The sequence below is a fragment of the Mercenaria mercenaria genome, chromosome 1, assembly GCF_021730395.1.
Source record: "Mercenaria mercenaria strain notata chromosome 1, MADL_Memer_1, whole genome shotgun sequence".
Taxonomy (NCBI): Eukaryota; Metazoa; Mollusca; class Bivalvia; order Venerida; family Veneridae; genus Mercenaria; species Mercenaria mercenaria.
Genome location: NC_069361.1, coordinates 35,636,362 through 35,658,832, shown reverse-complemented (window position 1 = coordinate 35,658,832; position 22,471 = coordinate 35,636,362). Strand labels below are relative to the sequence as shown.

Here is a 22,471-nt window from a genome sequence, read left to right as displayed (position 1 = left end):
ACGTTAAACGCAACAAAATAAAAATAAAATAGTTTGCCAGGATCCTATATATTGTGAGACATATCATATACGGCCCATTTTTAATTTATGTTTTCAATATATACGTATCATGCTTTAAAGATCGTGACGCCCCCACACCCACCCCACAAACAAAATAAAAATAAAATAGTTTGCCAGGATCCTATATATTGTGAGACATATCATATACGGCCCATTTTTAATTTATGTTTTCAATATATACGTATTATGCTTTAAAGATCGGGTCTCGTGCGTGTCCACCATTCATCAATAGATTTTAAGTTAGAGATGTTAAAAAAAAAAACCGAAACGTACGTTCAGTGAGTTACCTAAAGATCAAGGACACACATCATATGTACGTTAGTGTTTGGTCCATAATTCTGCCAATTTATGTGTCACACAACACGCATGCCAGCAGGTTGTTAATCAGATTTTGGTCAAGTAATGGATTTGTTTTAAACAACTGATCAGTTACACTGAGTGCAAAGTATATGTTAGATCTACTGGGAATGATTTTAAAATTTGCCTTTCCTATCCTGCTTGCCTATTTAGCATGTGCATAGATTTGATATACTTTGAATGGTATGAATATAAGAACTAATGTATTTAATATGCCAAATATTTGCATTGAAAATTATCAACTTGAATTATCGACTTAGCCTAAAATTATTAGAAATGCAAGTTTGTAAAGTTTTTATTACCTCCCTTTGCCTATTTTGGTTGGAAAAATAAACATGGAGACTACACGCGGTCCTTTGGTTCTTATTGTTGAAATATCCCAATATCTATCAAATACAAATGTAAAACTAGAAATTATTTGAAATCAAAAGAAATACTCCGCTATTTAAGTATTTTCATATTAAAAAGGACAATTACAAAAATATTTTGTAAAAAAAAAATATTTCTCATGGGTATCTAACTTCATCAATTTAACAATGTTCCAACAGAATAAACAAAATAATTAAAAATGTCATAAAATGTTGCTTAAATGTGACAGACCCAATTTAAAAGTTAATGTAAAACTCGGGGGACAAAGGTCAAAAGATTCTATTAAATAAACTACCTTTCATACCACAACGCCACGAGACGTTTTGTCAAACGCAAGACCCAGTCCCGTAGTTTTAAACTTCAGACGAAGGTCAGATTTTTACGCGTGAGTGGGTCATTAAATAACGGGAAGGGTCGATTTTCAACGTTGAAAATTGATCATTAATCCGTTGAAAAATGACTCATGGGGTCAATTTTCAACGGGGTCAAAATTTAATGTTTCACCGGCAATGGATTATGCCTTTGCGACCAGTGCAGACCAAGATCAGTCTGCACATCCGTGCAGGCTGATCATGGTCTGCACTGTTCAAATTTTCAATGAATATGCCTTCGAATAATAAATGGTATTGCCCAAATTGAATGATGGATCAGTCCATTATAGAAATTTAGCAGGGTAAGGGTTAAGGAGTTCACGCTTGGAGTTCAAAGATTCAGTGTAGTTTCTGTTTCATTACTCCAACATAGACAAACCAGTTGTTAGTTTTCGTATAAATGTATTAATGTATGATCATACATATAGACGAACTATATGCCACAAAATGTCATTTGATAAAAAAGAAAAGCGCTGCCTCAGGCAACCACGGATTTAATAACATTGTCTGCAACAGTACTCCTAACTGTAACAGGTCAGCAAGCCGTGTCTCCAATTCGTCCCCGATATTTCAAAACGTCTTTTTCACTGGGAATTAATTCCGTGTTTGCAATATATTAGACGACGCATTCGTATAAGTACCGTGTGTGCATGTCCAGGTGAGCAAGCTAAAGACAACCACATGTTGAATGGACTGTCGTCAAGCAACCGTGATCATCCACCTGTATAAATGGGACGACTGTCGTCTAATTTTACTGTTTCTACAAGTCTTTTGCAAGGGAATAGAATGGATTTCAGAAGCAAAAACATGATTTTGTCTGGCTTTATCTTCTTATTTTCAGGTATGTAAATTGACTGTTTATTCAAACTGTTTTTCTCTCTCTAATAACTTTAAAGATTGTTGAAGTATGGTATACTTTAAGACACATGTGCAATTTTTCAAACTTTATAACGACATTAGTTTTGATTTTTAAGCAGAAGTTAAGATTAATCCTATAACAAAAATCTTTAAAAAAGATTGTCGGCGAATTGTAGTAAGACAAGAAGTTTATGAGGTTTACATATCGTGTTTTTCTATTATTTTGCAAATAGCAATACTAAACGCCGCACTTAACAACAATTTAAATGGTTCACTTTTAATTGTTCACAAAGGTTTCGTTTGTGTGCAATTTTGTTTCGTTTATTCCACGACGAATAATTACAGCAGCGGTCTGGAAGGCACTTCTCTACATAGAAGACTCTAATCACACCCTTGTTCATGTGATACGCAGAATGTATTCAGCTCTTACTGTTAATTGATATATGTTGGTATTTGAACAGGTTTTTATCATATTTATTAGTGATGGGCCGACAATCGGCGACAAACGGATAATCGTCGGCATGGCATTTATGATCGCGATCGCCGACTTTATTTTTTCCCTGACCGATTAATTACTTGGCACCCTAAATGGATATTTTAGTTGTTTCTAACCCTTTTCTTTCTGGTATTTACGGTTCTTTGGGACGGGACAGTTACGCCAGGGGAAACTACTCTTATGCATAAAATGGCTACTCTCAATGTCTCGAAAGAACTCGCGGTCATCTACTGATGGACAAACTCTGGACGTTAGTTTGGCAGTTTGCATAGCATGCCGTAAGATTTATGCAAGCAATATGTAATTTCAATTTTTAATTTTGTGGGACTGAAAACATTCCAATCGTTAACTTAGAATTAATAAATCGTTAGTACTTGTTTTTACTCCAAATAATTTTAACTTAATTACACAATGTCACAGGATTAATACCGTCTGTCTGCACCCTGGTGGAATTAAGACAAGTACCTGATTTGAAGTTTACTATCTTCACAAATATTTTACTTTTACACTGTTAACTTACTCGTGTTAATGGTGGGATACAATAAAAATAGGGTATTTAATCTCTGACAGTGGTTCATTTGATAAGTAATGAAATAAAACATACACTGTGAAGTGAACTTATAGATATGCAGCTAAAATAACCGATTATCCGATTATATCCGATTAATCGATTCGGTTGGCTTGTCCGATTATGCCGATTAATCGGTTGGCAAATCTAACCGATTTGCCCATCACTAATATCTATTAAACTTACTTATAATTTTTTAGCTATATCAATATTCTTGCTAAATATGCTGAGCGAAACTTAGCTTTAAAACTGTGAACAGCGTCATTTAGTATAAACGCTTTGTTTACATTTCACTCAGCGTAGCACAATCAGCAGAGTGAAACAAATAGACACTCTCGTCCAATGAGGCAGAGTGTTGCATAAATCTTTAATTTTGATAAATTATCTATAATGCGTTATCAAGTAGTCTGATTTGCACACTGAAGTCACGTGGCATGGGTCGGTCAAGGTCACGAATTCGTTCTTAGTACGGCATTCGCCGAAAAATAAGTTGATTATTCGATTATTTCAAAGATATCCGATTATCTTCAGATGTTCACTTCAAACTAGAAAATCTTCATACAAAATATAGATCTAAATGTATGTGTACCTTGAGATACATCCATAAGTGTCATGCAGTAACAATAATTTGTGAAAAACTTCCAGTTCTTTTCAATGGAAATACCAATGTTTTTACTAGGATGATGTGAAGTCACAAATATTCGTATCTAAAATGTATCATTTGAATTGTAGGATTTCAAAATTTCTAAGGGAGCCCTATGTCCGTATCCCTTACGTAACCCCGTACTCCCTCCTCCGACATGTGCCCCATCCCCACCATTCACGCTACCTGTGTTTGTACCGGTAAGGTAGGTTTCTTTCTGCTCAAGAACGTATTCTTTAACCCGTTTGTTCCAAATTAGATAACTATTTCACTTCAACCTGTTTGTGTCAAACCGGACGTCTTTTATTTTGTAAATTACTCTAGCAAGCTTAAACACCTCTTAAATCTCAGGCTGCAACCTATTTCTGCCAAATAAAATGGTTTTTATTTTTTAACCCGATCATGTCAAATTGAACATATACCCGTCGATTCTTTACTTTTCAATGCCAGATTTAATATCTCAGTTCATATCATATTAAAAAAATATTTTTCTTGTTTCAGCTCTCGGCTGGTCGGCAGCATTTAAGTGCTATGAGTGCAATTCTATTACAAATTCGGCCTGCGGTGATCCGTTTGATGCATCTTCCTCCTTTGAATCAAGTTCATCCGCATGCACTGCATGCGTTAAAAGCAAAGGTACTTTTTTCATACACATATGTAAGTAGTTTATGATGCTCATCGATGTGGGTTCCAACATTCGCTAGAACTGTAGAGAATTCTTCATGTGAGGAAGCTGTCCGTCTGGCTTACAGAAGGCCGGTGGTTTTATCCATGTGCCCGTCCATGCCTGAAGTAATGTTTGGAGAGACAACGAGGGTCTTGCTCTATCATAAAAAGTTGGGGGAAAACGCCATATGACCTACTGAATTGTGACGGTATAACTCTAAACCCAACAAAAAAAAATCAGTTTGTGTACATGCACTTTAACTTCGCAATAATACTGATGTTTTACCTTAAAAAGCGTCAGAAAAAAAAAACCTATAATTTATAGGAAGTTACATATTGAATCTTTTTTTTTTTTTCGAATTACAACATGTACTGGCATTTAAGCCATTTTGTGTATAAAAAACACATAGAAGTTTTAAAGGTGCCTATCGGCATAAAGTAATTTACCGTCATTGAGAACTTGACATTTTTTTAAAGCAAAAGAAATTTGTGACGGAAGCTTCTTCAAAAAAATGAAGATGAAAGGCTTTCTTTTTATGTGTGTTTTTTCTTTCACACAAAACGTCAAAAACTTTTGTACCTTGGTAATTTGGAAATGTTTTGTATAACATTTACTGCGACTTTCATACTTTATGCGTCATTTTTATAGGATTATACATCAATACAATAAAAGCTAGTTATTTTTCGTGTTATCATATTTGGAATGACTAGCTTTATATTTTCTTTCACTGCGTTCAGCCAAACATCTTTACTACCAGATTCTAGCAGAAAAAATCAAAAACAACTGAACACAATATAGGAGTGGTATGACGGACTATGCTCTGTATTTTATAAACATTTGAGCCGCGCCATGAGAAAATCAACATAGTGGGTTTGCGACCAGCATGGATTCAGACCAGGATCCATGCTGTTCGCTAACGGTTTCTCTAATTGCATTAGGCTTTAAAAGCGAACAGCATGTTTGGATCCATACTGGTCGCAAACCCACTATATTGGTTTTGTCATGGCACGGCTCATTTCAGGATACATCATTTCAATAAAAATCTATCACATAAGAATAGTTCCACACAAAAAAGCCCCTTTAAAAACCTGTGACTTCCCAGATACTCACATTATACACTGGAAAAACATATTTGGAATTAATGATATTCGAATTAATTAAACAGTCCAGAACTATTCCACGCTCTCCAGTCAATGGTCTGTGTTATACAATCACTTTGAAAAAAATTCTGCGCAAAGCACACCTCTCGCTTTTAAACATGAAACAAGAAAAACAAAAATCGCCAGTCTGCAAAAGAAAAAGTACGGTTAAAATGTGTACTTAACTGATAAAGCAAATGCTAGACTAGCCACTAGACAGATAATAGATATATTTCTAAATTTTTCCCCTTTTTGTCGAATTCAATTCCATAGAGACAAAAGCCAGTCTATTTTAGAGATTTCCACAGAGGAATGATGTTAAAATTATGATATTGGACATAGGATATAGACTAGCTCAGTTCACTACATTCAATCATAAAAATGTAAAAAGATGTATCATAGTCTGGGTGCTAGTCTAAGCAAATGCATGAAGGGTCGGTGGGTAGGTTGATATGTCATGTACGTAGTCCATCAAAACCTCGAATGACCACAAAGAACCGTAAAGCCCTATATAATATAGGTTACTTAAAATAGAACACGAGAAACCTTTCTTTATAATAGTGTAATACGGACGAAAATAAATACATTTAAAAGTGGTGGATTTGTTCGAAAGTTTAACAAATGATCGTTTACACTTATTTGTGTTCACCGAGTGCTTAATACACGGGGTATTGTTTTGGCGGTTGCCCAATATTATGCATAAATTTTATAGATACACGTTGTCTAAGGAATCGCAAGAATTAATTTATTATACATGTAAAAAGTTACGTTATACAAATACAAGTGTTTAAAATTATACATACCCCCTTTATCTAACATCATTGATCGGTATATTCAATAAATTTTGAAGATACAGACTGTTTTAAAACTTGCCTTTTGGTTAAGATTGTTGAAATATCCCATATACATCAAATGAAAGTGTAAGACTTTAAATTATATTGAAATCGAAAGAAAATCCTGTTTTTGAGAACCCCAACATAAAAATAATTAAACTTGCATTTCTAACAGGGATCTTATTTTATGTTATTGATCTTGCTGTTTATTAAATAAATCCCTTACAGAATATATTGCAATGAAAAATGTTTATAAAGTGTTTCTTAAATGTGATTGCCCTCCTGTAAAATGCTGCGTATCTTTTATTTTACAGTGGGAGATCTTATTACAAGGTCCTGCTCCACAACTACATCTACTGACGATTGTCAGACAGACAATGACGTGGCGGCGTGTTCATGTACTTCCAATCTGTGTAACGGAGGATCTAGCTCTCGACTCAAAGTCACTACTGTTGCCTTTATAAGTTCCCTCCCTTTGATTATCTACAAATTTGGCTTGTAAAGTGGATTTCTCTTCCATCTCTTCTTTTGTGTTTTGTAAATTATATCATTTTCAAATTTAACGATGTTGCCTGTAATATGTTTTCCATTTTTCTATTGCCTGTTGTTAAATCAATTGATATTACATGTACCTCTTTTTGATGCCTTCATTTATAACGTTCAAAAGTACACGTGTTCGTGGTAAAATAGCTTTCTCATATTGTACTCCTAGTGTAAAGGTAGCAAGTTGTAGTTGCCATATTGATTACAGCTTGTATGTTACGGTCAAAGTAAACTGTAGCTCCGGAACTGGAAGGCTATCAAAGGAGTTTTGTCTGCTATCGAATATGCACGTGCAAACCCGTGTATACGTTTAAGTGTTAGTAACATCATACTTTATAAACAGTGCGATAAATTGCATGTTTGCTGTGATTCATAACACTTTAACAAGTGTCTGTATATCGAAGGCTTCACTAGCCCCTAGACTATGGTAATTTTTGTTTTCCATTTTAAGTTTGTCCAGTCTCGAAATCTCTAAAACAGACTGTCTCTATAATCTGTAACAAAGGAAAATAAAAATAATAAAAAGATGTTACGATTGTAATGTAATACCTAGGTTTATAATTTTATATTTTGGTATTTCTTTCGGATAATTAAGATTTTAACTGTACATTTCAAAAGTCAGACGAAACTTGTCAACTTTGCAGTAGCTTCGGGGTAAAAAACATTCGTTAATATCCAAGTTTAATTACCAGGTAGACAGGAAGTGAAATAATGTGTCTGCTGTGTTTTCCTGTATAACACTTTATAAACTCAATATACTCTGTGATCAGGGAGAGGCTGCCCAAGTGGCGGGCTAAGGGATATGTCGTCCCGCTCTCATGAGCTGAATGTTAAAAGCTAGTCTGAAGTACATTGATAATTAAGAACTTGTGTTAATAAAGTTGTTAACAGAACTGTTTTAAAAATCTATCAGAAATTGATTATATTTGTGAAATTAGACTGAACATTTATAACTAACTGTGCATTGCTCTTCGTAGTAAATAAAAATGTTAGAACTGTCGTAATGTGTTGTGTTCACGACAAACTTCAGGTACACAGACCAAGTGCTACGTTACACAATATACTTTATTATTCGTATTGTGACACATCTCATTAAAGCAAGTCGTCTTTTTAAGTTCATTGAAACTACTCACGGTTTTCTTCTCCTATAAATCTACCTCCCGTAAAAGGAGGTAATCCCAAAGCAAAAAAGTATGCTTTTTTCCCAATTCTGAATTTGAAATTCCCAAATGAGTGTTACCTTCTAGGGTGTTAGCTGTTTTGAAATGGTTTTGCTAATTTGTATGTATATTTTAGTTATAAAAACAACAGTTTAGCAAGTACTGAATTTCAATCCATTAATATCTTACACAAAAATAGTTTTACATAGATTTTGGTTATTTGCAAATTTTCCCAATTCTGACAATTTTCCGAGAGCATTTTCCCAACTCCACTGGTGATGGCACGGCATTCTCAAAATGATGAAAAAAGGCCTGGTACTTCACCTTTAGCAAACGGTCCTTTTTTATGAAATAAGATTTCGTAATTCATAACAAAGAAATAGTATTTCGCAATTACGAAATAGAAAATATTATAATACCTAAAATCTCGATGTCACCTTAGGGACTCCATAGTATTGTACTGCAAAATACCATAATTTTAGATCATGTAGTCTGTACTTTTTCGTATTTAGATCAGAAATGCAAATGTCAAAAGCTGTTCAGTAAGTAACAACAGTTTAAGGTAACTGACATAAATTATAATGACAATTGATAAATTTCCTATTCTCCGTACGCAGTTTCGGCAGTCTTCAGGTTTTACCATGTACGCGCTGAGCCTTCTCAATGAAAGAGTAGGACTTTTCATTTTAGAAATTTATTTATGAAAGAAAGTATATTTTATGTTCTTGTAAGAATTGCATATAATCTACTATATGTATACTTTTAACTATAAATAAATGACGTACATTTCAATAAACCAATGTAACATGAAATATGTTGTCTCCTGACCTAACCCGAAGGAAGAATTAGTGATTGATTTTACCTTTGCGACCAATGTAGATCTTGATCAGCCTGCACATCCTTGCAGTCTGATCAAGATCTGCACTGTTCGCCATTCAGTCAGTATCTGTTTGGTAAGCACACCTTTTAATAGTTAATGGTGCTGTCCAAATTTAAAGATGGAAAAGTTCATTATAAAGATTTAGCAGGGTAAGGGTTAATTTAACGGGCCGGTAATGACAACAAAGTCCGCAAATTACGTATTCCCTGTATGTAATTTCGGCATTTCCCGGTTTTACGGTAAGTCACGTGCGCTTTTTACTTCTCTCTGCCGAAGAATGTCGAATTGCGTAACAAAAATAGGTAATCACACGGAAATTGGTGAATATGTTCACGGGTCACTATCTTGATAATATACTGAGTGAAAAAAAAAAAACGTCATCATTTCAATATGGTTAAAATGTACATGTATTTATAAGGAAATTCTCTGTGTAAAATTATGGCCCATTAAAATTACAGCATGCTGCTTTTGCAAATTATGATACCCTGCAAGTTCGCTAGAGAATACAACAACAAATGGACTCAAACTTGTATTTTCAAAAACAAAATAATGTCCAAAATATCTGAAACAGTATCTGTGAATTGAAGCCTATTCCATCTCAGTAACGTACATTTTCATTGAGCGATTTGCATATTACTAAGTCTACATTAAAAGGCGTTGTTTGTGGGATATTGTACTATGCCTCCTCATTTTTTCAGTTGACCTTAACTCAAGAAATCCAAATATTCAATTTGCTTATTTTGAAAATGTCCGACTTTCTTTACAGTTCGGAGTTGCCTAATGCACGTTTATGCAAATTTTCATCACAATATGTACAGGTATAATACAGACAGACCAGATGGAGAATCTTGCGCTTAAAAGTTTTAAACTTGAAAGTGTTGATGAATACGAGCCAAGGGAAAAGCATATGGCTTGGCTGTCAATATGGTAATAAGTAAAGCCCCGTCTACATACTGCAAGAAAATCTTGTAGGGCCCATAAATCACTAAATATTTTTTCTCTTTACAAGCCATTAGTGCTTTGCAATATTTCTTGAACTTGGAACACACATTAATATTAAATGGAGAGAAATCATGACAGGTAAATAAAAAAGATGGCCGAAATGATACAGAGTGTTTATAAAGATCAAATATTTGGACATTTAAAAATGAATCAATAGTGACAACATTGATTGAGAAAAACTCTAGTTGAAGTGATACATATCCAGATGAAGAACAAAGCTACTTAAAAGATATTATTTTAGGAAATATGATAAAACGGTCATATTTTGTTAATATGTGACCTTGTGAGAAACATCATTGATAATGTGAAAATACTTTTTGAGGACACCGAACTTGCTGATGTTACTCTTCCACTGGAGTACTAGATATAATTTTATTACTGAATTGTATAAACTTGGCTTTTGAGCATGTCATTCAATTAATACATCATTTTTTTCTGCTGTCCACACTGCCATGTTTATTTCTTAAATTATCAAAGCCCAGTATACAATGATGATTTTATTAGATCTCAATACACATATAATGAAAAAAATGTAAGCAAAATGCCATACTGGGCAGGTGCTCCTCATCAAAAACCCTTTACCAGAGCATTTGACAGCACTACCATCCAAGAAAAATAGGATGAGTTCTAAACGCTACAGGATTTTAATTGTAGCCGAAAATTATCTGGAAGCTGCCACTCAAAAAGACACTAATAGGGGACACAATGTACTGTCTACACTATACAAGTTGCTGCCAGTGTGATTTATGTCTTGTGCAAGTTTTATTGAATAATGTAGACGAGCCTTAACCCAAGAGCCCAGCAAACACTCTGCGCATCGAACTTTGTTGTAAGATAAAAAAAATTTGAGACTAACCGAAAAAAAGCCTACTAAGATGGTTAGTTTATGTAGAAAAATATGCACTGCTATAGAATTTTCAATGGCTTTGTAAAATCATCTATATATATGATATGCGAGATAACCTTTAATGAAAAGTGTGTCTTGCACTACTATCGCGTTTCACGATTATGACACATTTAGGAAATATACGGTTTGAGATAAGAATAATATACCTCAGCTCAAAAGGCAGGTAACTGAATTGACATGAAGTAGCACTTGCTGCTTTGTTGCACTGACATGCAAAAATATATGATAGATATCTATATAATTGGCCAGACGTTCCAAAAAAAAAATCATTTACATCGTGACAGTCGTATATAAAACATTGAAAATGAGAACTACGTTGCTTGTCTTTGCAGCGGCACTTGGTAAGTGAATTATTGTTGGTAATAATTGACATATGGGAGATGTTGTTGACATCTATCTAACTTGAAAAAGAAGTTTTATTTAGAAGAACTAATATCAACTTAACATCTCTTTTCTTTTCCTTTCGTTTTTTTTTTTATACTTTTTACAACAAAACTAACCCTAGGTGTCATACATACCGCTTCTATTAGTTATTTTTTCATCTTTTATCCCACAACGGTATTAAAATCGTTAAAATTTACTTATTGCATTGACATTGTTTTCAGTTGCTTATACCCATGCTGAGAACTGCACCACCACTAGCACCCAGAACCAGTGTACAAGTACCAACTGTTCGCGAGGCTATCTGAAGGAATGTGCCAACAATGTTTGCACGTGCAGTCGTAAGCACAAATAATATGAGTTTTTTTTCTGATCTACTTTAAAACTTCCAAATATTCGTATTATATGGTTTTATTCAAATATATTTCTTTGTTCCGACCGAGGAACGTTATGTAGTTACTGTCCAGATAATTGAGCCGTGCCATGAGAAAACCAACATAATGGCTTTGCGACCAGCATGGATCCAGACCAGCCTGCGCATCCGCGGTCAGGATCCATGCTGTTCGCGTTCAAAGCCTATAGCAATTAGAGAAACCGTTAGCGAATAGCATGGATCCTGACCAGACTGCGCGGATGCGCAGGCTGGTCTGGATCCATGCTGGTCGCAAAACCACTATGTTGGTTTTCTCATGGCTCGACTCAATTATATCTATTGTCCGAAGCGTTTCCTTCCACAAAGCTTCATGCAGATTATAATAATCTGTCACTGGTTGTAGATTCAGATAGGAGTAGAATCTATCCGGTTCGAGGGTAACTGTTTTGGCGGTAACGAGGCCCTTACCCGAGAGCCGGGTATTCCCATCTGCATCTACAACCAATGGTAAATGCATACCGTATTTAATAAATTAAAGCTTTCTTTCTAATAGAAGAGTATTTAAACAAAGCGCGGGAAATTAACGCCCGTAAAGAGAAACGATGTCATGACTTTTGGATTACGCGCAACAAAAAAGTTCCAGATAAGTTTTATTTCTCGATTAAAAAACAAAAACAACAACAATATCTTGCCGAAGAAAACATTAGGTGCTATAGTAGTCGCAACTTGACCCCGATTGTTGACCTTTGTATTATAATACATAATGAGGCACAACCTTTTATTGAAAGGTGTGTACGTGAAACACTGTATACAAACTCATTCCAAATAAATATACACGGCCACCATAAGCACTCCTTATTTCTATAGTGAAATAATCGATATGAATAATCAGCCGAGATCAACCATCGCGGTCAAGTTGCGACTACTATAGCACCTAATGTTTTCTTCGGCTAGATGTTGTTGTTGTTTTTGTTTTTAATCGAGAAATATGCTTAAAGGAAGTAGAACAGAATCTATCAACGTATGTGATTTTATTACTTTTTACATAGAATTGAAACGTTAGGACGTTTGCTATTCCAACAGCTGCCGTTTGTTTAACACATAGTCAAGGCCTTCGGCTGGTTGGTCGCCTGATTTATCACGGTACAGTGTTCAGATCCATTTAAAATACCACTAACCACAGTACAATTTAGCTATAGATTCATTGTTATAGAAAAAACAACACTAACTAACAATAACTTAAGCAAATATTTTAAAATAACAGACTTAATTAAGTAATTACTTTTTTTCGTGGAATTGGGGCCAGAATTATGAACTGTGGTAAATAAGTCGATAAACCACAAGAAGGCATTGATTGTTTTCATTCTTACATGCTCATTTAAATGTTTTGATAACTTGAAATTATGCACGGCTTAATTTATCCGGATAGTAATGAACCGGATGCCATGCGACAACTAGACGTCATAATGCTCTCTTACCAGTCAGCGCGTCAAACGTTTATCGAAGAATATACAGAGCTTGACCTTCTTCTTTGTTTAACTGGCAATCCAGCATGGATATTAGAACGATGCTTTTGTAGTATTATAGATATATCAATTAAAATAGATCTAGTAAGCAGCGTTTGATCCAATAAGTCAGTGTGACAAAAAAGCGAAAACTTCAAAGATAAAGAATAAATTGTGGCACTCTGGTCTGTTTAATTAAAACACAGAAATATTTGGTACACGAACAGCCTATGTATCAACAATCTACCTGAACATTACATGTTCTACCGTAAACAGTCGTAGCTAATCGAATATTAATAGCTCCGAATGCTCTGCTTTTGGATCACACAGTCATCTAAGGAAACACAATATTTAGTATATTCTAATTCAAATTATTTCCTCTACAGGTCGTCCAATTAACTGGTTGTGTCATAGAGACATCAATATTTTTTTTTTTATTTCCTCGTGCAATTACGAATGTAGGGATAACGCATGTTTTTTCTTGTTTTAACATCTGCAGAATCCCGAGGGATTGGTTGGTGCCCGAGCGCGTTTGGATTTAATTAGTCATAAAGTTTTGAAAAATACTAAATATTCGATAGCCAAACCTTTATGTTTACTGTTTAATAGGTCTTTAAACGAAGGTATTTTTCCCAACATTTGGAAAAAAGCCATGGTAATGCCACTCTTTAAGAAAGGCGATATTCATTCGGTTAGCAATTATAGACCTATCTCTCTCTTAAGTTGTGTAGGTAAATTGATGGAAAGAAAGGTGTATAAATACGTATACAATTATCTCCACGAAAATAAGCTACTTTATTCGCATCAGTCAGGTTTTTTGAAAGGTCATTCAACAGTTTATCAATTAATCGACATACTAGTATATCACCAAATTACTCAGTCACTAGACTCGAAAACGAATACTTGCATAGTATTTTGTGATATTTCTAAGGCATTCGACCGCGTCTGGCACAAAGGTTTATTATTCAAATTACAAGAAAATGGAATAATCGGAAACGTCCTTAACTGGATTGAAAATTATTTATCAAATCGCTGTCAGAATGTCTTTGTAGGGACGTCTCAATCAGATTTCAAGACTGTGATGGCTGGAGTTCCACAGGGGTCAGTGTTAGGTCCCTTGTTATTTCTCATTTATGTAAATGATAATGTCGACAATTTATTGAGTATTTCCCGTCTATTTGCCGATGATACATCTTTGGCATGTACAGCAGCAAATATTGCAGATTTAGAAGGTATTTTAAACCATGACCTGTTAATTGTGTCTCAATGGGCTCATCAGTGGCTAGTAGATTTTAATCCAAATAAAACAGAGGCAATTCTTTTTTCAAACGTAATGCCACACAATGTTAATCTTACTTTTGATAATGTTCCAGTTAAATTTGTTAGTGATCACAAACATCTTGGTGTGACTTTAAGTAGCAATGGTAAATGGCATAAACACATTGAAAATATCTTACTGTCCGCATCAAAAATTTTAGGCATTATGCGCAAACTGAAATTTTCATTGCGCAGGAAATCTTTGAATCAAATTTATATATCGTTTCTCCGACCATTGCTAGAATATGCAGCTGTCGTATGGGATAATTGTACAAATTTTGAAAAAGATAATCTTGAAAAACTACAGAACGAAACTGCAAGAATTGTAACTGGTACAACGCGATCAGTATCGTTAGAAAATCTCTATAGGGAAATAGGATGGATATCTCTGTCCGAAAGACGGGTATATCAAAAATTGATATTAATGTATAAAATAAAACATAATATGGTCCCAGAATATTTAAGTAATTTATTTCCTAATGTAGTCGGTGACAATAACCCCTATAACTTAAGAAATAATGAAGATTATGAAATCTTAAGAAGACGTACCGAAATATTTTCTAGTTCATTTATTCCATCTTCTATCTCATTGTGGAATGAACTACCCATTGAAACAAGACAACTAGAAAGCCTATCAGCTTTCAGAAAGTTATTATTGACCACACGGTTTAAAGCGCCAGAAGTACCGGAGATATATTCCTTTGGAGATCGAAAATATTCAATTTATCACTCTCGACTAAGAAACAAATGCAACAACTTGTGTTTTGATCTTTTTAATAATCATTTAGCTACCGAATTGAGTTGTAGTTGTGGATATTATATTGAAGATTGTGAGCACTATATTTTTCAGTGTCCTAACTTTATAAATCAAAGAATAGTTATGTTCCAGTCAACCAAGGACTATCATCCTTTAAGTACAGATACATTACTTTTTGGAAACCCTTCTTTATCAGTAAACGATAATATTACTATTTTCAGAAGTGTTAAAAAATTTATTCTAACACGATCCGATTCATTTTCCTATTAAACAAAGAAGGCTGGAAACAGTAAATTATTAAACAAAAATTCACTGTTCTGACGTCACGACTATTACGTCATAGCGTCAAGCGGCGCGCTGGAAAAGAACCCGATTGAAAACGGGCAAATATTTAATGCATGCCGACAAGGGCTGTACTTTAAAGTCCTTGATAACGTGTTAGAATCGAAATGATATATCTCATTTAGTGATTTGCTCTTGAATAAATCACTGTTTGGAGTTCAGATGCGAAGGAATTATATCACGACGGAACGTGCATATATAAAAAGGTGTTATAATAGCACGCGAGCGCGAGCACACATTTTCTCTCCTGTTAAAACACCCCCGAAAAGTGACAAAAACCGCAGTTTTATGCTAGAATTGCATTTTATGCAAGAGTGTCAAGTTAAAAGATTTTTAGAAACTGCAAATTGAGATCGACATTGCTTATCTTTTCTGGTATGATATTCGCTTACTTTTCCCTGTATCATAGGCGTAGGAGCAGGGGGGGCCAGCGGGGGCCAGGTCCCCCCAAAGCTAGGAGAGGGTGGGGGGGGGGAGCAAAGCATAGTTTGGCCCCCCGAATATTTTGGAAAAGAGATATAAATTGCAGTCTAATATAACATTTACTTAGCATCATATAATTCTTTTCAACCTGATTTCTGATTTGCATTTGGCCTTCCCTTGTATTCTGACTAAAAATGTCTCTTTCCGTAGTGTGAGTACTGAAATCTGTACGCGCCACGCCAAGAATTGTTTTCATTTTATAAAAATAATATATCATTGAGCGCAATCACTACAGTTCCGGTTTGAGCGTCTGCAAAATCAATGTAGGCCTAACTATTAAGCCTGTTTACGCATGTAAACGTTATGTATTTTTTTGTTTTTCATTGTCCATTCAAGGGAAATGATATTTCCACAACTTTATACCACAATTAGACAAATGCAGTGCTAATTGATTGTATGTCCAGGGCTTCAACAGAAGAATATAAAAAAAATGGCACACTTAATTAGAACAATACATAATATGACTGATTAAGACAGTTCAGTGCCTAGTCGTATGTGTATCATCAGAATAACTCAATGATTGCTAAAACATAAAGGTATGAGGGGCCTATGGCCCAATTAATCCCTGTACAAGGCTTTGAGTCTTTGTCACGAATAATGCAACGAGGATACCTTGCCGCTAACCCCCTCCCCCCCCCCCCCCCCCCCCCCCCCTCCCAAACCGCCGGTCGAAAAGGTTTGCCCCCCCCCCCCCCCACAAGTTAAATTTGCTCCTACGCCCATGTGTATAATGCCTTGTAATAAAAATCGACATGAGATGACGTCATAAAGAATTTTAAATGCACTTTCAAACAGTAAAATGATATATTGTGTATCAATTATGTATTTCTGCGTATATCGGCGGTTATGTCAAAATGTGATGCGTGAGCGGTGTACATGTACTTTAAATAGATATTGTGCCATACACTTCAAATTTTATTCATGCATTTTTGAGAAGAAAAAAAAAGAAATATTTAAATGCGATTAAATTTATAACTAATAGCGTCATACAGAAATAGAAATTTGCATTTTAAATCTACATGGTAAATTTCAGTGATGATTTTTTTTTCAAGATTTGCAGGCGATCAGTAGCACCCGCATGTACTAACAGAATTGTCGACTTAACCAACGATATACGCCATGGCACTTACATTTGAAGAAAAAATGAAATGTTTAAATGCAAAAGAAAATTTGTTGTAACTGTTATTTCTTCTTTCTATACAGAAGCACGTTAAAGTGTTCATCCACGCAGAATTGTACGTTCCAAAATTCAATAGCATTTCGTCCCACGTGTCAAGAGTAACCATGCATACTACTAGTAGCTTTTTGCCTTAGGTAAAATTTATTATTTCTATGTTACTGTAATATAAAATTTTATTTTACTCCACAGCAAACACATGTACCACACAAGGTGATTGTGCGAATTTTCTCAACTGCAACAATCAGTGGCATTGCGTTGACAACGGCTGTAGATGTTACTGACACGGACATTTGATATACAAAGGCTGGTCTTCAGCAATAAATTTAAAGCATTTGTACCATACTGTTTCTTGTGTATTCTTACAATTGTTTCAGGTGCCCGTATCGACAATATTTGTGCAAAAAATAATAAGTCCCATACGGTTTCCTTGGTTACCCTACCCGAATGAGATATTATAGCAGAAGTATATGGTTGAGGATATGTCATGTTTTGTATACTTGAATTTGATTGCATTGGTTGCATTGTGGGTGGGGTATTGTATAGCACCTGTCGTGCCTGTTGAAGATGATGTACAGCAGAAGATTGTTCCACATTGTATTTATTATGTTCATAGTTATTTGCGACAGTTATACCATTTGATTCCTTTTGTTCATTATTCGCCGCCATACTTTTATTTACACCGGGCCTCTCTTCACGGTCTGTTCGTCATTTTTCCCTGTAAGGATGTGGGTGGGGTATTGCCGCTCTTTAAAATATCGCCTTTTTTACCACCTTTAGATTTTCTTCTCATCTCATACTTCGTTCGAGGTATCTTTTATATAACTGGCTTAATTAGCAATACATCAGAAACAGTCCTTACACTTCAACTTCAATGTACAGCCCATTTATTTTGTTACCGTTTTTGTTTACATATACGCTGCCGCCATGATCACATGACTTCTGCACTTTAAGCAGATATCTAATATATCGATAAATATTTCAAAAACATTACTCAAATACAATTATGCTTCCCTTAAATATTAGGGTATACATGTATCATATTAATGCCTTTGTGACATTGTTTGTTTTTTTTCCCGTGTGAATGTGTGTGCGTGTTTTTTTCAAATTTATTTAGGCGTATAATTCTTTATGCGGCATCGCCCGTTCCTTCCTTTGTATTGTGAAAGGCAGAAAAAAAAAACGTTATAAAATGCAGGGCCGTAGGAACAGAGGGGCGGGGAGTCCCCCATTAATTTGACCGAATAAGGTAATTATGTTATCAATTTTTGGACAGCGAGTCAATTTTAGCTGTGCCCTGCAGTTTTGTAATTGTTTTAGATGGGTGGAAACGTTTGATGCCGCAAATTTTACCAGAGACAGAAGCTCGACAAACGGTCAATTTTTGCTCGTACACAATACAATTATTCTACTTGTTAACTTTAATTGGATGTGTGAGATATGCTGAAAACTGAAACTGTCATAGTTTAAGCATTAGTCATATGTGCATTATGGACCAGTCTGAATGGCAAACAAATTTTAGGTAAAAATGCAGCATTTCCCCCCGTAACTTTACAATGTCACAAAAGGGACATAATTATTGATAGGAAGTAACTGCACATAACTACGTAGTACTTGATGTTGATAATGTGAGCCAAGTTTAATTTGAATTAAATAAAGAGGAAATGAAAAATTTGAGAACAAAACGTTACGATGAAAAAATAACTTTTTTCAAAGTCCAAACAGGGCCGTTGTATTAGGCCAGAATAGTAATCTGAAATGAAAATCAAAACATTATACGTAGATGTACCGTCAAGTCATGGTCAAAGTGGACAGTTTGACGTACGATGTAGATGTACATTTAAAAGTCGGAAAAAAGGGCCATGACTGCAGTAAAATGTAATCAGATATAAACGCCCCGGAAATATGCCCATGTCCAACACATGTTAATATACCAACTTTCATTTCATTCGGATGGAAAACTGAATGAGGAGTTGAGTAAACAAGAAAATGTGACGTACTACGCCACCGGACAATTCAAACACTATTTGCCTCCAGGTATAAAAAGTAGTATGCCTACAATACCATAAAAGGCATAGAACGAAGTTTATTAGACTCAAAGCAGAAGAAACATGGATTACGATACCAAAAATAAAAACACCGAAAGGCTTGAATTTATTTCCATAGGCTAAGTGATGACATCCTGTACATTGCTGGACCAGCAACTGTCGCCGAACTGATATCTGCTACTTCAATACCCAAAAGAGAAGAAAAAACTTTTATTAACTTTGTGAAACCTGAGTATCTTATAACACCTTATCATCGTACTACAGGCACCGAAAAACGCACCAGAAATCAGAGCAGCCAGTTGAAAAACATACAGCAGCGGAGGCGTATAGAAATGAATGCACCTAGTGCAATACATCATTTAAGACAGCATCGAGAAGTTGGCACTGACATCGAAGATCGAAAATCGAAATTAAATTTCTAGCCAGCTTTAAACTTCGAGCCAGCTCGAAGATCGAAATTCAACATTGAATATGAATTTCGTGCTAGCTTTTAACTTCTAGCCAGCTCGAAGATCGAAATTCAAGATAAAATTTCGAGCTGGAATTGAATTTCGAGCCAGCTCGAAGATCGAAATTCAGATTTTGAAAAAGTTGAATTTCGAGCTGGGGTTGAATTTCGAGCCAGCTCGAAGATCGAAATTCAGATTTTAAAAAAATTGAATTTCGAGCTGGGGTTGAATTTCGAGCCAGCTCGAAGATCGATATTCAGATTTTAAAAAGGTTGAATTTCGAGCTAGGGTTGAATTTCGAGCCAGCTCGAAGATCGAAATTCAAATTATGAAAAAGTTTAATTTCGAGCTGGGGTTGAATTTCGAGCCAGCTCGATATTCAGATTTTCAAAAAGTTGAATTTCGAGCCAGCTCGAAGATCGAAATTCAAATTATCAAAAAGTTGAATTTCGAGCTGAGGTTGAATTTCGAGCCAGCTCGAAGATCGAAATTCCAATTATCAAAAAGATTTTCAAAATCTGAATTTCGATCTCCGAGCTGACTCGAAATTCAACCCCAGCTCGAAATTCAACTGTTTGATAATTTGAATTTCGATCTTCGAGCTGGCTCGAAATTCAACCCCAGCTCGAAATTAAACTTTTTCATAATTTGAATTTCGATCTTTGAGCTGGCTCGAAATTCAACTCCAGCTCGAAATTCAACTTTTTCATCATTTGAATTTCGATCTTCGAGCTGGCTCGAAATTCAACTCCAGCTCGAAATTCAACTTTTTCATCATTTGAATATCGATCTTCGAGCTGGCTCGAAATTCAACCCCAACTCGAAATTCAATTTTTTCAAAATCTGAAATTCGATCTCCGAACTGATTCGATATTCAACCGTAGCTCGAAATTCAATTTTTTTTTAAATCTGAATTTCGATCTTCGATCTGGCTCGAAATTCAACCCCAGCTCGAAATTCAACTTTTTCATAATATGAATTTCGATCTTCGAGCTGGCTCGAAATTCAATACCAGCTCGAAATTCAACTTTTTTATAATCTGAATTTCGATCTTCGAGCTGGCTCGAAATTCAATACCAGCTCGAAATTCAACTTTTTTATAATCTGAATTTCGATCTTCGAGCTGGCTCGAAATTCAATTCCAGCTCGGAATTCAACTTTTTCAAAATATGAATTTCGATCTTCGAGCTGGCTCGAAATTCAACCCTAGCTCGAAATTCAACTTTTTAAAACTCTGAATATCGATCTTCGAGCTGGCTCGAAATTCAACCCCAGCTTTATATTCAACTTTTTGAAAATCTGAATTTCGACCTTCGGGCTGGCTCGGAATTCAACCCCAGCTCGATATTCAAGTTTTAGAAAATCTGAATTTCGATCTTCGAGCTGGCTCGAAATTCAATTCCAGCTCGAAATTCTATCTTGAATTTCGATAATCGAGCTGGCTAGAAGTTAAAAGCTAGCACGAAATTCATATTCAATGTTGAATTTCGATCTTCGAGCTGGCTCGAAGTTTAAAGCTGGCTAGAAATTTAATTTCGATTTTCGATCTTCGATGTCAGTGCCAACTTCTCGACGCTATTCAAGACAGTCAATCTTACTGCAAGATTTTTTTTCTATTAAGGTCAAAGGCCAACAAGGCTTTTTTCCTGTCCGGTATTTAACTCAACAATTTTTGATATTACTTGGCATATATGTACCCAATAATAAGATGACATGTCATGCGAAACACCCAGACCCCTATCTCAAAGGTCAACGTCACGCTTAGTGTCAAAGGTCAATAAGCTTTTTCCCTGAATTGTTAATAAAATCCAAGATGTTCCTACTTTAAACTTACTTTTCCCCCGTTTCGTATTTAATATTATATGTTATGCTATGAATACTGTCTTGTATGTTTGTGGTTTTCATTTTCTTATTCCCCCCTCTCTCTCTCTCTCTCTCTCTCTCTCCCTCTCTCTCTCTCTCTCTCTCTCTCTCCCCCCCCCCCCCCCAAACACACCCTCTCTCTCTCTCTCTCTCTCTCTCTCTCTGTTGTTTCTGTAATGAGCAACTTTTAAATAAGTCTTGTCCCGGACTTATTTTTAAATATTTTTAATACACAATACTTGTATTCAAACTACTTGGATATTTTTTTATTAAACTGAAGATTTCGGCATGCATGGTGTCGGACATGCAATGCACGTTCGCTTCTTTCCCGCCAAAACTTCGATAATGCTTCAGTGCGAAGACTGTTTCTCGGATGAATTGTAAACTGCCCAGATATGGAAACAAAATTATTGCTGACAAATTACCAGACAGACACGATTTCATGGCACTATTAACCCTTAGCCTGCTAAATTTCAAAAATGGACTGGTCCATCATTCAATATGGGCAATACCATTTATTATTTCAAGGGGTTTTCACTGAAAATTTACTGACTGAACGGCGAACAGTGCAGACCATGATCAGACTGCACGGATGTGCAGGCTGATCTTGGTCTGCACTGGTCGCAAAGGCAGAATCACTTGCTGCCAGCAGGCTGAAGGTTAACACAATGAAAGAAAGCAGAATTTATCTTGAATATTCATAAATTTAACATGTCTGAAACATTGTGGAATGATGCTAATTTCACTTGGGTAATGATTACATTTTACTCGGACTATATCATAGTTTCCCTGTGTAAAATCTCAAAGTTTTATAGTTTGTAGCATCGTCCGTGGCATGTACAGTCAAAAATCTTATTTGATATCTGAAATAATGTGATGTTTATTTCTTAAGACAGTATATGTTAATATACCAACGATGAAGG

The 22,471-nt window shown here is 35.3% G+C and overlaps 2 protein-coding genes across 2 annotated transcripts; both read left to right on the top strand.

Annotated features, from left to right (window-relative positions):
- The first annotated feature begins 1,843 nt into the window (after nt 1-1,843).
- Nucleotides 1,844-7,904, top strand: LOC123542331 (uncharacterized). The gene is made up of 3 exons (XM_045328140.2): nt 1,844-1,998; nt 4,224-4,358; nt 6,676-7,904. Exons 1-3 carry the CDS (start codon nt 1,887-1,889, stop codon nt 6,861-6,863), a joined length of 435 nt encoding a protein of 144 aa, XP_045184075.2. The 5' UTR covers nt 1,844-1,886; the 3' UTR covers nt 6,864-7,904.
- Nucleotides 7,905-11,047: 3,143 nt separating this feature from the next.
- LOC123545687 (serine protease inhibitor Cvsi-2-like) lies at nt 11,048-17,524 on the top strand. Its single transcript, XM_045332002.2, has 3 exons — nt 11,048-11,194; nt 11,459-11,575; nt 17,381-17,524. Exons 1-3 carry the CDS (start codon nt 11,158-11,160, stop codon nt 17,470-17,472), a joined length of 246 nt encoding a protein of 81 aa, XP_045187937.2. The 5' UTR covers nt 11,048-11,157; the 3' UTR covers nt 17,473-17,524.
- The last annotated feature ends 4,947 nt before the right edge of the window (nt 17,525-22,471 follow it).

Excerpts from the sequence above, each read along its gene's own strand:
- LOC123542331 (XM_045328140.2), top strand. The coding sequence starts at position 1,887 with ATGGGACGACTGTCGTCTAATTTTACTGTTTCTACAAGTCTTTTGCAA. Across the intron at positions 1,999-4,223 it reads CTTTATCTTCTTATTTTCAG|CTCTCGGCTGGTCGGCAGCA; the intron begins GTATGTAAATTG and ends TTCTTGTTTCAG. Across the intron at positions 4,359-6,675 it reads TGCATGCGTTAAAAGCAAAG|TGGGAGATCTTATTACAAGG; the intron begins GTACTTTTTTCA and ends TTTATTTTACAG.
- LOC123545687 (XM_045332002.2), top strand. The coding sequence starts at position 11,158 with ATGAGAACTACGTTGCTTGTCTTTGCAGCGGCACTTG. Across the intron at positions 11,195-11,458 it reads TGTCTTTGCAGCGGCACTTG|TTGCTTATACCCATGCTGAG; the intron begins GTAAGTGAATTA and ends CATTGTTTTCAG. Across the intron at positions 11,576-17,380 it reads CAATGTTTGCACGTGCAGTC|CAAACACATGTACCACACAA; the intron begins GTAAGCACAAAT and ends TTTACTCCACAG.